Source organism: Gopherus flavomarginatus, chromosome 4 (genome assembly GCF_025201925.1).
Source record: "Gopherus flavomarginatus isolate rGopFla2 chromosome 4, rGopFla2.mat.asm, whole genome shotgun sequence".
Lineage (NCBI taxonomy): Eukaryota > Metazoa > Chordata > Testudines > Testudinidae > Gopherus > Gopherus flavomarginatus.
Window position 1 is genome coordinate 96,783,614 of NC_066620.1, and position 12,944 is coordinate 96,796,557.

Sequence of the window (12,944 nt, forward strand, 5' to 3'; positions counted from 1 at the left end):
ATCATAGAATATCAGGGTTGGAAGGGTCCTCAGGAGATCTTTGAGTCCATCTCCCTGCTCAAAGCAGGACCAATCCCTAGACAAATTTTTGCCCCAGATCCCTAAGTGGCCCCCTCAAGGATTGAACTCACAACCCTGGGTTTAGCAGACCAATGCTCAAATAAATCACTGAGCTATCCCTCCCCCTGTGTTTAGTGTTTATACTTTAATACATGCAGCATCCTACAATCATTTCATAATCTTATAACATGCGGTACAGATGTTATAAGGTTATATAAGTGTTTGCATTGTAATGCTCTGTAATTGTGTAGGTCGTCAAATGGCAATATAGAAACAGAAGGTGTTGGTCCTGCCCACCAAGAAGGCCCACTGAAACCAAATCAGCTATTGTGAAACCTCAAAGAACAAAGACTTTGTTGATTGCCTCCCCTACACACACACACACACACACACACACACACACACACACAAAGAGAAGTGTAGGTGGACTCATCCCATCTGTTTGAATTCTGAAGGAAGAGAGTAAATATTACTCCTGGGGGAATCAGATGCCACTGTGCAATGCAGAATTTTGCAGAAAATGTTTTTTGCACATCATTTCCTTTCTCCTACAGAAACTGATTGCAGCGCTGCTGGCTGCCACTGGGGGCTTCTGGACCCAGCAGAGTCCAGCTCACACATAGAAGACACTGCGGGGAGGAGCAGGAGGGATCCTGGCAACTGCAGTTCCCAACATGCCCTGAGGGAAGGAGACAGTGGAGCGCAGGAAACTCCACACAAGCACAGGACCCAGAAGCAGGCTGTTTCCTCTTCTGGATCCCTGGGTGGCAGGGGGATAGATATCTGGGGTGGGGTGAGGGGCACAGCTGGGCTCTGGGCTGGGGAGGGCCCTGTGGCTGGGTTCTGAGAGGGAGGTGGAGAGTGTCTGCTCCAAACATAACAGTGCATTCTTTCTTCAGTATTTGGACAATTGTTATTTGCTAAGGCAGTGATGCAACTTTGTTTAAATAAATTAAAAAAAAAAAATCATTTCACCCATTAAAGCAGGCCTGCACAACTCGTAAAGCAGCAAGGGCCACATTACTCCAAAGAAAACAGCTGAGGGCTGAAACCCCCCCCCCCCCCCAGGACTTCCCAGCCCTGCAGAAACACCCCGCCCCAGCACCACCCAGCCCTGCAGAAACAAACCCTCTTTCCCCAGCGCCGCTCCACCAAAACAGCTGTGGGTCAAAAAGGAAGGTTGGGGGCGGGGAGGTGATACTTAATTTTAAATCAGCCAGGGGCTCCCAGCTGAAGAGATGGCTGGGAGCCCTCAGGGGCAAATTAAAGGGCCCAGGGCTCTGGCGGCCGGGGGAACCCGGAACTTTGCGGGGCTGGGGCAGGGATATAAAGGGCCCAGAGCGCCTGCCGCTGAGGGGAGCCTGAGCCATTTACATCCCAGCCCCAGCCCATCCGCTGGAGCCGTGGCTGGGATTCAAAGGGCTCTGGGCTGCCTGCAGTGGCAGGGAGCCCTGAGCCCTTTAAATCTCAGCCGCAGCTGGAAATCTCTGCAGGCAGCCCTGAGCCCTTTGATTCCAGGCCAGGGGTGAGATTTAAAGGGCTCAGGGCTCCCCGCTGCTGGGGGCAGCCCAGAGCCTTTTGAATCTCGGGCGCGGCTGAGATTTAAAGGGCTCTGGGCTCCCGGCTGCTGCAGGCAGCCCAGAGCCCTTTGATTCCCCGCCGCGGGCTGCATAGTGAGCCTCCGCGGGGGCCGTATGTTGTGCAGGCCTGCATTAAAGCTTAACTCTTTAGGCTAAGAAGGTCTTGAGCTCCTGCCAGCAAATGTGGATGCAATTTACATTAGTATTTGGTGGATGAGAATTCTTGAACTAATATCAAAAAGGGGGACGTACGCATAAACCCACGCATGCTTGGATTTAACAAACTGGCTAGATGTGATCTGTCATTCACACTGGGTGGTTTTTTCAGACACATGCAACCGTAATGTCTGGACAATAATTTTAATCTGTTAGGTATTTCTGAGGGGGGTCACTTAGCTGCCAGTTACTATTTTACTCAAGAACATACTATTACTGCATTTTCTCTTGTGTTATTCATAGTATTAAGAGTTGGGCTGGCCACTTGCCATAGGACCCAATTCTCATTTACGCTAAAGCTATTTTACACCAGCCTGGCAGTGTAAGGGGGAAGGGGCTTAATTTGCAGTTTTGGCCACATTCACCTTGGAGAGAGCAGGGGTAATGCTAATTGCACATACCCCTGAGCCTGCTGGGCAGCTGCACCAGAGTGTGTGAAATCACCTTGCTGGCAGATAGGTGTCATTATCACCACCCTTCTCTGTGTGATTCTGTCAACAGACAGCTGTAAAATCTGGTCTGGCAGAGGCTGATTCAAAACATCTCTTGGCCAGGCCAGCTCCATCCACTTTGTAAGGAAACACTGACCACCTCTGGGTATTCATGTAGAGTAGAGATTACAGTAAATATGCATTTATGCCCGTATTTGTCAGAAAACTTTCCTATTCTTAGCACCCACAGCCAAAGTTCTGCCAACAGAACTCAACGAGTGATTCCAGTGCTTTATCTTGCAGTTCTGGTTAAGTTCATTAGGATCCTTATTTATATTGTCCTTTTTGTGCATACACCATAAATTTCTGTTTTGTTCACTTTATGCTTTCAACTTCAATTTCTTTTTTGGAACATAAAATTGTTTTCTTGTCTTTTCTATTATATTCTGATAGCACCACCTCTTAAAATTGCCCAGCACTATAAGACCCTGTTTTTCAGTTGTATGCCAAACTTTAACCACTTGGTCTGAAATTTTCCAGGCTGGGTTTCTGTCTCAGGCTGAATCTTTTTGAAAATTTCAGTGAAAATAGTTTAGCGATTTCTGAGAATGAGCCTTTGTAAAAATACATTGTTATGCACATGTTAAAAAAATTCTAGCAACTTAAAAAAAAAAAGCTCATACTTTGGAGCACAGACTTAAAATTAGGCAGGGTTTGGTCTTTTGTATCAGGAATGAGCTTTTTGCTGTCACCAGGAAAATCCAACCAAATTTGATCAAACTGAAAAGTTGCAGTTCATACATGCCCATTAGACATGTAAAAGTTTAACAGCTAAACTCTCTGAAGATTCAGTCCTCAAGGAGTATGTTCAACCCCCTCCTATCTCCTAGTGCCCCCTGACTCTGCATGAACCATCCTCACAGAACAAATGAGCGTGCTCCAGCCATCAGGGCAAAACCTGCAATAGCTGCTCTGGCCCAGACACCAGAACAGAGCAGGGAGCCTGTCTCCTGTGCTTCCAATGATGCTCCTGCTGGCACCCAGACACCATGGAGGAGGAAGTGGTCTGATATGAATACAGAGGGGACAAAAGCTGAACTATGGGGAGGGAAAGTAGGACAGTAATAGTTTAGGACAAGAAGTCTGGGAAAACTGGGCTGGAGGGGAGGAGAGAAACTCTGACTAGGGGATGGGAAGAGACTGGGAGATGGTGTGGAAATCATGGGGGGCAAAGCCATGAACCAGTTGGTAGTAGGTGGGGGAGTGGTCTCTAAAATCAGATTAGGAGATAGGGGAGATTGAGACTGTAAACCAATAGGCAGAGGAGGGGCAGAGGAAAAGGAAGAGATTTGACAAACAGATGGGATGCAGCTGGGAGTGGCTGGGGAAAGAGACTCAGATGAGGGAAATGGACAGTGGGGAGAAAACAGATTTGATGAGGAGCCTGGGCAGGAGGCTGAGTGGGACTGGGAGCCGGGAGGGGGTGGGGGCAAAGATTGGATGAGGGATTTGGGGCAGGAGAAAGGAACTGGGAACTGTCTGGGCATGGAGACTGGACTAGGACAAGCAGACTGGGAAAATGGGCCTGGAACAAGACGCCTGAAGAATGGAGACTGGGACTGGGACAAGGAGCCAGAAGTGTGGAACAGGCAGAAGAGTGTTCCCACTAAAACACAGTCCCCTTCAAAGCCTGAAGAGAAACCCAGGTTTCTTGAGTCTAACCATTCTTCTGCTGTTGGCAAATATCCATGAAATCTACTGGCAAAGTGTCTCTCTCATCATCTTTTAGTGCTGGTCCCCACAGAAAATGACAAATTTATTATTGCTATTAGTTACTCTATTAGTTCAAGTGGTAATGGTCTATGCTGTGAATATAAAAGGCTCCTATTCTACTGATGCCACATGATGAAATTTGTTTTATCAGTTTGTATTTAGAAAAACCCTAATAAATTATGCACAAAGACTATTACATTAAAGAAACCATCAAGTTTGCTAAGTGAAGCACTCAAAAGTTAGGCAACCTTAATTCTGGTTTTTCCTATGCAAACTTAACAAGACCTTTTGTGCATATGCATCATTGTAGTCTTTGATTACATGATTGCATACTAGTTTTTCCACAAGACCCTGCCTCATTCAGTGCACTGGATGGATGGTGCTCACTGAATGAGCAACTATTCAATATTTTGGTTTTTTCCTTGTTGGTCAATGTATGTTTCTAGGCCTTATTTACTCCACACTAGTCAAGCACTAATTAACCTATTTACACAATGTCTCTGATAAGTGAGAGGGATATTATTTCCATTTACAGACAGAAAGATGAGAGAGAGATGAAGATAAAAAGTAGCCACTAATTTTAGGTACTCTATTTGAGATGCCTTGGACTTGATTTTTCAGAGTAGCTAGCATTATATAGCCCTTTATACATTGAAAGCATAACTCCCAGTGACTTCAGTTGAGCACCATAGAAAGGTCAATGAGACAAGTAATAAGTCTGTTTTCACAGCAGGGTTTGAAGAGCGTGCAGTAAATAAGGCATGTGGCCCCATACTGAACAATGAAGAGAAAACAAAACTTATTCCTGAGGGAATTCTGCACCAAAAAATTAAATATTCTGCACACAATATTTTACAATTCTAAAAAACATTCTGTATATTTGTCAAAACAATATAATCACACCATTTTCAATTATTTGCTGACAAATATTTTGAAATAAATTACCAAAAAAATTGAAAATGGTGTGATTATATTGTTATTTTGACAAATAAAATACACAGGGCTTTGCAGAATTTAAATTTTAAAATTTTTTCAGTGCAGAATTTCCTTAAGAATACCAGGGTTCAGTGTGATACAATCGGGTAGTGGGCAGCTCAGTGGAGGGAAGGAGGGTCTGGGTGCAGGGGCAATCTTGGTACACAGACTCAGTGCAGGGTTCTGGGTGCAGGGAGAATGAGACTCTGCAAGGGGGGGTGAGGTGAAGGTGATTAGGGCTCTGGAGGGGGACGGGCTTGGTGGGATGGGGGTTCAGGGTGCAGCTAATTGGGGCTCAGTGGGGCAGGGGTCTGGGTATGGGGGGCTGAGGCTCAGTGGGGTGGGGACTTTGGGGGCTTGGTGGGGAAGTTCTGGGTGCAGGGGGCTCCTGATACGGAGGGAGCTGAGGGGGGCTGTTTCTGGGTGCACAGGTGGGGGGAGGGGTCACTGTACAGGGAGCTGCTCCCTCCCTCAGCATCCTTCCCCTGAGCCTCAACCCCACCACACAGGCACCACCATCCCTACACAGTGCAAAGCTTCCAGCAGCCAGGGGAAGTTTCTAGGGCTTGATCTGACCCAGCTCCTGCTGCTCCATGCAGGGAAGGGGCAGGTGCAACTCCCCCTCCTCCCACCCCACCGTAGCTGGGACTAACATCCCTGGGTGACCAGGGCATCACCAAACTTCCCTGCCCCCCAGTGATTTACCTCTTCCCCCAGCTGCTTGAACAGACCCATCTGAGCTGCTGAGAGGGGAGAGTAAGCACTGGCGCAGTTTCTTTTTGCTTCCCCACAGAAACCATTTCCTGCAAGAAAGTAAAGGGATTCTGCAGGGGGAGCATTTTTCTGCTGTTTTGCAGTTGCACAGAATTTCCCCGGGAGTAAAAATATCAAAGAGCTGCTCATTAATCGAGCATAAGTATTTCCTAACTTCTGATGCTTGACTCAGCAGCTTTAATAATGTTATTTTAAAGAAGTTAATCTGAGTGTAATATATGATACATAAAGTTCCATGTACTGCAAAGTTTTGTTTTTGGAAGTCTCTACAGAAAATGTTCTTTCAGTTCATCCTTTGTTCCTGTACTTTTTTGTTAAACTAAATGTAAAATTGCCTTTCAAGCAACTGCTTTCAAAGAGATGTGCACATACAGAATGATTAATACACAGCTAGCACTTCTGACAGATAAAGTAAGTGGCCTCACGGCATGCAGTAGAAACGCTGCCACTTACCGTTTCATAAAACTGTGCCTGCTGTTCCAGGTACAGGCGGATCACGTTATTGTAGTCGTAAATCCGGTTACTGTGGAAATGATTCATCTCCGCTGTAATCAAACACAGGATACAAATTAATTTAGAAAAATGCTCATCAACAAGAGCAGTTTCATTAGTTTTGATTAGATACTGTGTTAACTAGGAGTGCAGTCTTTTTTTTTTTAACCACCAAATTCAGTACCAAACCCAGTCAATGTGCAATTACTTTGGGAATACTACTACTTTGCACTTTTATAGTGTCTTTCCTCCATGGAGCTTAGATTACTTTACAAACAAATTAAGTCACATAACAGGGATTCATCAGTCACTGAAATGCAGCCACCTTTGGTTTCAAACAGTTAAGGAATAGTACACAGCAAAAGAGTTTACTAAATGAAATAAAAAGGATATTGTATCCAATCTAAAAACTGTAGGCAAAATGGGATTAACTAAACTGGAATTTGGCAAGGACATTGGGGTTAATATCCACATTCTTATAAAAAGTGAAAAGCAGTAATGTTTATTAATTAGCGCAAAGATGGCACTTGTCAGCAGCAGTCACTCAATACTGTACTGAGACATTGGTTCAGTACTGACTCTGAGCAAAGACCATCACTTACTGAATCCTCAACAACTTGAATTGCACATCTTGGTCGCTCATTCAAATACTGACCCAGCCTGCCTATTTAACTTGCAAGATCTGATAGAATCACAGAATTTAGCAGTTTGGCTTGTGGCTAGGTATGGAAGTAATTATATAGAATACAATCAATACCTAGCAGATAAGATCTACCCAGGTTTTATATCCTGATTCAGGAAAGCACTTGCGCACGTTTAATGTGAGGCCCATACTTAAATGCTTGCCTGAATCATGGCCGCAGGGCTAGTAAAACCTATTAGGTGACCTAGGCAGTTGCCTAGGGCACTAGGATTTGCGGGGGGGGCGGGCGGATTTTCTTTGGTGGCGACCACAGTGGCCGGATATTTGGCCGCCCTGGTTGCCACCGGCATTTAGGCTGAGGGAGCTGGGGCAGGGTGGGTGCGGGGAGGGCCACCTGCAGCAAGTAAGGGGAGGAGGGCGGCACGCAGGGGAACTCCCAGCCCCAGCTCACCCCTGCTCTGCCTCCTCCCCGAGCACGCTGTCGCTGCTTCACTTCTCTCGCCTCCCAGGCTTGCGGTGCCTAAGCTGATTGGCGCCGCAAGCCTGGGAGGCGGGAGAAGTGAAGCAGTGAAGGTGTGCTCGGGGAGGAGATGGAGTAGGGGTGAGCTGGGGCGGACAGCTGCTGCACAGCTCCCCGGGCCGGGGAGGGGAGCTGCTGCAGGGCTCGGGGAGCAGGTGGAGCAGAGGCAAGCTGGGGTGGGTAGCTGCCGCACGGCTCCCCGGGGGGGAGGGGGCTGCCGTGGAGGGCGGGGGGCGGGCGCAAGGTGGAAGTTTTGCCTAGGGCGCAAAACATCCTTGCACAGGCCCTGCATGGCCGTAATGTATCTCCTCCAAACGATAAATGCCTCTCCCCCCCCCCCCCCCACACACAGTTGAATGGTTTTCAAAATCCCTTAGTCTGCTGCAATGAAACAGCATTTTTTAAGGCTAATAAAAACCAGAAATAATTATGGGCAAAAATAGCCACGTTTCTGATGAAAGGAACAGTATGGTCACAAGCAAACCTAAAAAACACATTTATTGTCTTAGAAAATAGCAATCTCTTTTGCTGAACAAATATAAAAAATAGCTTGTGTGTAATACCAGCAAAAGAGGTTTATAGCAGTTCCTGTAATATGCCAATTAGGACCATACTGTAAAAAACAAGTATTTTGGTACTAGGTAAAATACCATTTTCTTTTTATCAGACTCGAATTCTCAACAGCAAATGCAGTTGGTGACATTACCTAGAAGAAAATTCTACTCTCAAACCTAGGAAGGCTACATTGCCTAGTGGCTAGAGCCCTAGACTGAGACTCAGGAGGCCTGGATCCTACTCCTGGCTCCGCCACTGACCTGCTGATGACCTTGGGCAAGTCACTGTCCCTTTGTGCCTCAGTTTACCCATATGTAAAATAGGAGGATACTGACCTAATTTGTAAAGCTCCGAGATCTATGGATGAAAAGTGCTACATAAGAGCTAGATATTCTTATTCCTAGTGCAGCACAGAATTTCCCTTTAAAATTTTCCTCTTAACTAGTCTTTCAAAGTCTAACATTGTCACTGAACTTCAAGTTTGTTTTACCTTGTAATGCATAAGCCATGGTGCTTACACGCTTCACCATGTTCTGTTTATCCTGTGGTGTTATTTTACTGGTTGCGACTAATTTATCGCTTTCCTTCACTTTTTCTATTGCTCCCTGTTAAGACCAAAATGCAGGATGATTAAAACAGCAATCAATTAAAGGTTATCAAATTAGCTTAAAACAGGGATTCTCAAACTGGTGGTCAGGACTCCTCAAGCAGTCACAACGTTATTACATGGGGAGTCGCGAGCTATCAGCCTCCACCCAAATCCCGCTTTGCCTCCAGCATTTATAATGGTATTAAATATATTTTAAAAAGGTGTTTTTAATTTATAGGGGGGAGGGGTGTTGCAGTCAGAGGCTTGCTATGTGAAAGGGGTCACCAGTATAAAAGTTTGAGAACCATTGGCTTAAAACAACAATAACTAGACACAGACCCATAGCATGTGTACAAAATCTGATTTTGCCTTTCAATATTTTCCCCAAAAATGTGTTTAATTTTAGATATCTTTTGATTATGCTAGTAGGGGGGAAATGGCAGAAGACATGAGCACTGATTACAAGCACACTGAAACAGGGTTTGAGACACAAAAGTTAACATACATATTTATAGGAGAGGACAAGGCCAAGCTTCCAAAACATAATGGAGTTCTAGATGGAACATATCTAAACACTTTCAGCTTCCAAATGCTTCTAAGACCTATTCGTTCAAGATTTGTGCAATGTAAACTGCTTTAAGATAATTTAATTCCCAAAAGAGGCCATTTGCTGTCAGTGACCTAATGACGTTTATGTAGCCTTTGACCTAGGAAGAATAGAAGCTGAGTTTCATAGCACTAAACTTAATGCAAAAAATAATAAACGTACAGAGAATTTGTTTCAAAAGCACTCTCTTCACACTAAATAAATATTCAGCTGGCATGAAAGAATATCCTTTGAGAAAAGGCTCTCTGTTAGTGAGGGTTCTCGCTTTAGGCTTTAACCAACAAAATTTACCTAAAGCCATTTCTCAAAGTTCAGATTTTAAAAATATTTTATGTTATTTAAAAAATTGTCGGGTGTCACACAACTGTTCTGGTAGATTCCTCAAATTGTTCTGAAAGTTAAACATAGTATATCAAGACACATTAAGTTGTCAAATTCAGTTTTGCTTGTAGCTCGTCCTATATAAAATGAGAAAGCATTCTCTCAACTGAAAATTTAAACGGCAGGAAATTTTTTTTAAAATGCTGTGATAAAAACAAATATTCAGTTTTTCTGAAACGTATGCAAACATTCAAAACTAGAAAACCTATTTGTTACATATATTAATATATTGTACCACTGATATCCAATTATAAACAGGGCTTAGCAAAATATCTTTTAGTAGGAATATTTAGTCATTTGTGCTTTATTTGTGGGAAAATTAAAGGTGTGCCTGGCAAGTCAGCTGCTTAGAATGAGCCCTTTTTGGGTGCTCATACAATTTTACATACTATAATTTTTTTTCTGTATAAATATTGGTCTATTCGTTTATCTGATTATCACATTAGCTTCATTAATTGTATAAAGGTAAAGGATATTATTAGCCTCCACCACTATAAACTACTTTTAAGGTTGAATAAATGCTGATGAAAAGCTAGACATTTCATGAATATTAATGCTAAAAAACAATAGTTTTAAAAAAGGCCTTTAAAAAAAAATCCCCTCTTCCCCTGAAAATTTCTCATGTGCAAAGATTCCATTGCTATCTTCATACAGGTTTCCAGCAATACTGACATTAGGGGTATGGGCAAATTGAATATCTGAGTGCAGGACAGGCAAAGTATTGATTTTACACATGCACACCCCTCCCCTTTTACTCCTCACTATGCCCCCAAGTTCATATATCCTGTGAACTCCTCTCCCACCCTTCCCTCACCCTCACCCCCCAAAAAAGTTACCTTGTGAGCACCTATAATGTCAGGGAAGCAACCAAGAAATCCCTTGTATTCATGATTAGTTTCCATCAGAAAATGGAGATCTTTCCTTGGCTAATAAAGAGAATTCAGCAATTATTAATAAAGAAAACTGTATGACACATTAATGTCAGAATTTAATAGAAAGTTACACATAATGAACAAGAGCTGTAAGGCCAAAAAGAGTCTAGCAGCAAAAGGAGAAGAAAAAAGAAAAAAAAAAAAAAAAGTATAACGTGAGAAAAAGATGACTATTTAAAATTCGCTGCCACCCAATGTAAAGATCACTAGTTCTAGATAAAGGCAAGAATTTATGGATTTTGAAAACACTTTTACATGTATTCCAGCTAAACATTGGACATTAAGGTAGTGACGATCGACCCATTATTTTTTAATATAAAAGGATATATCAGGGAACAGAAGTTCAGGGGCCTCAGTGAACATAAAATCAATAGGATAAACACTCAGTGCCACTTTTTAAAAGCTTGTGTTCCATATTTTACTTAAATTATTGTAGCTAATCTCAAGGTTCCACTGAAGAGTTTTTCCAAACACAGCAGTGAGAAAACAAATCATTATGCACAAATACACACTGTGCAGATAAATGTACCCAACCAGCTATTACCTTCAAAAAGTTATTTGTGTTTTTAAAACACCTTCACTTCCCAATGTAACAATGGATTTGAAAATAACTTTGGACTCTGGAGATTATGCCTTACATGAACAGTCAACAGGTCCTAATCAAAGCCAAATTTAAGGCCTGAACAGTGAGGCAGGTACAGGATCCGTTTTTTAAAATTAGGGACTCACAAGTTAAACCCAATGAAGTAATGAGACAAAACAATACATATGAGGGGCAGCATGATCTAGATCCAAGGCCACTGTCCATACTAAGAATGTTTTTGAAAAGTTTCCTATCACTGTTTAATGGCATTAGTAACAGTGGGAGACCTAGAGTAGACAGCCTGTGCCGACACCAAAAAGTCGCATTTAATCAGTTGTGGGGATAATCAATTTGCTCTCTTGAAGGCCAAGATGTCTGATCCAAAGGAGATCCTTTTCTAGCACTGTTCTTTCAGCTGACATAGAAAAGAGAAATAATTTATAATGCAAGTTATTACTCCTGGGGGAATTCTGTGCCAATGTGCAATGCAGAATTTTGCAGAAATTAAGATTGAGTGTACAGAATCTTTCCCCCGCAGAAATGGGCTGCAGTGCTAGAGAGTTCCTAGCAGCTGCAGCTCCCAGCATGTCCTGAGGGAAGGAGAGGGTGGCACGCAGGAAACTCTGTGCAAGCCTGGGACCAAGCATCAGGCTGTCTATCCCTCTGGATCCCTGAGTGGGTCGGGGGAATTTGAGGGGGGGGGGTTTGGGTATCTGGGCAAGGAGAGGCCCTGCAGCTGGGCTGGGGAGGAGGGAAGGGAAGGAAGGGGGCAGAGAAACAAACTGGGTTGTCTTAGGGGTTTCTTTAACTCTACTCCTGGGAGGAATTTGTGTCTCTGTAACGTTACAGACATACTTGCTGACAGGTATTTTGAATTAAAATTACCAAAATATTTGAAACTGGTGTGATTATGTAGTGTTATTTTGACAAATAAAAATTGCAGAATTTTCCATTTTTTGGCATAGAATGTCCCCAGGAGCAAAGTTATTGAAAAACTTAAATGATAATACAATCTTGAAAAGTGGTGTGTAAAAATATTGATTTTCTTATAGATGTAAAATGTATTAACTCTGCAAGAAACAGGGCCGGCTCCAGCTTTTTTGCCACCGCAAGCAGCGGAAAAGAGAGCGAGAAAAAAAAAAAAAAAAAAAAAAAAAAAAAAAAAAAAAAAAAGAAGAAGAAGAAGTAGTGGAGCAACTGAGCTGCCGCCAAAAAGTGTGCTGCTGAAGAGGAACAGAGGGACTGAAGGACCCGCTGCCGAATTGCTGCTGCAGACTCAGATGTGCCACCCCAATAATGGACGGCGTGCCGCCCCTTTCTATTGGCCGCCCCAGGCACCTGCTTCCTTTGCTGGTGCCTGGAGCCAGCCCTGGCAAGAAAGTCAGAGCAGAAGGAAAACATGATCAAATCTCATTGTATGTTGTCATGTAATGTGTATGGATTGACTTGCATTCTATTAGTTTTTATACCTGTTCTGCCACGAGACTGGCAATTTCTTCGTATGTTTTTCCTGCTTCTGTTATTGCTTCATTGAGATGAGATTCTCCTAAAAATATATTTCAAATTAAGGTGGAGTAACAAAAAGTCACAAATACAGTTGCTGAATAAACATAAATGATTTTAAAATCAGGCTGGTCTCGAGTAATGAAAGCTTGTGTGCTGCTGTAGTTATATATTTACAAGAAATACACAGAAGAGAATGGGAGCAAATATTGTTCAACTCTGGTATACTGGTATCATAAGCGAGCGGATGGCCTTTAAATTACTAATGTGATAAAAAGGCATGTTTACATATTCAGGCATTCAACTTGCACAAATTAAACACAAAGCGCC

General features: G+C 43.2%; 1 protein-coding gene and 1 long non-coding RNA gene across 2 annotated transcripts in view; one reads left to right on the forward strand and one right to left on the reverse strand.

Annotated features, from left to right (window-relative positions):
• Positions 1 to 12,296, forward strand: part of LOC127049344 (uncharacterized) — a 100,917-nt gene extending 88,621 nt beyond the window's left edge. Inside the window, exon 2 of the long non-coding RNA XR_007773943.1 lies at positions 12,238 to 12,296. This is a non-coding gene — a long non-coding RNA (uncharacterized LOC127049344). The remainder of the gene's footprint in view (positions 1 to 12,237) is intronic.
• The window catches only part of SNX9 (sorting nexin 9), a 103,407-nt gene that overhangs the window by 3,481 nt on the left and 86,982 nt on the right, over positions 1 to 12,944 (reverse strand). The window contains exons 14-17 of the mRNA XM_050949662.1: positions 12,581 to 12,657; positions 10,433 to 10,522; positions 8,510 to 8,624; positions 6,263 to 6,354 (exon numbers count right to left, since the gene is read on the reverse strand). Of these exons, the coding sequence (XP_050805619.1) occupies positions 6,263 to 6,354; positions 8,510 to 8,624; positions 10,433 to 10,522; positions 12,581 to 12,657 (374 nt within the window). The remainder of the gene's footprint in view (positions 1 to 6,262; positions 6,355 to 8,509; positions 8,625 to 10,432; positions 10,523 to 12,580; positions 12,658 to 12,944) is intronic.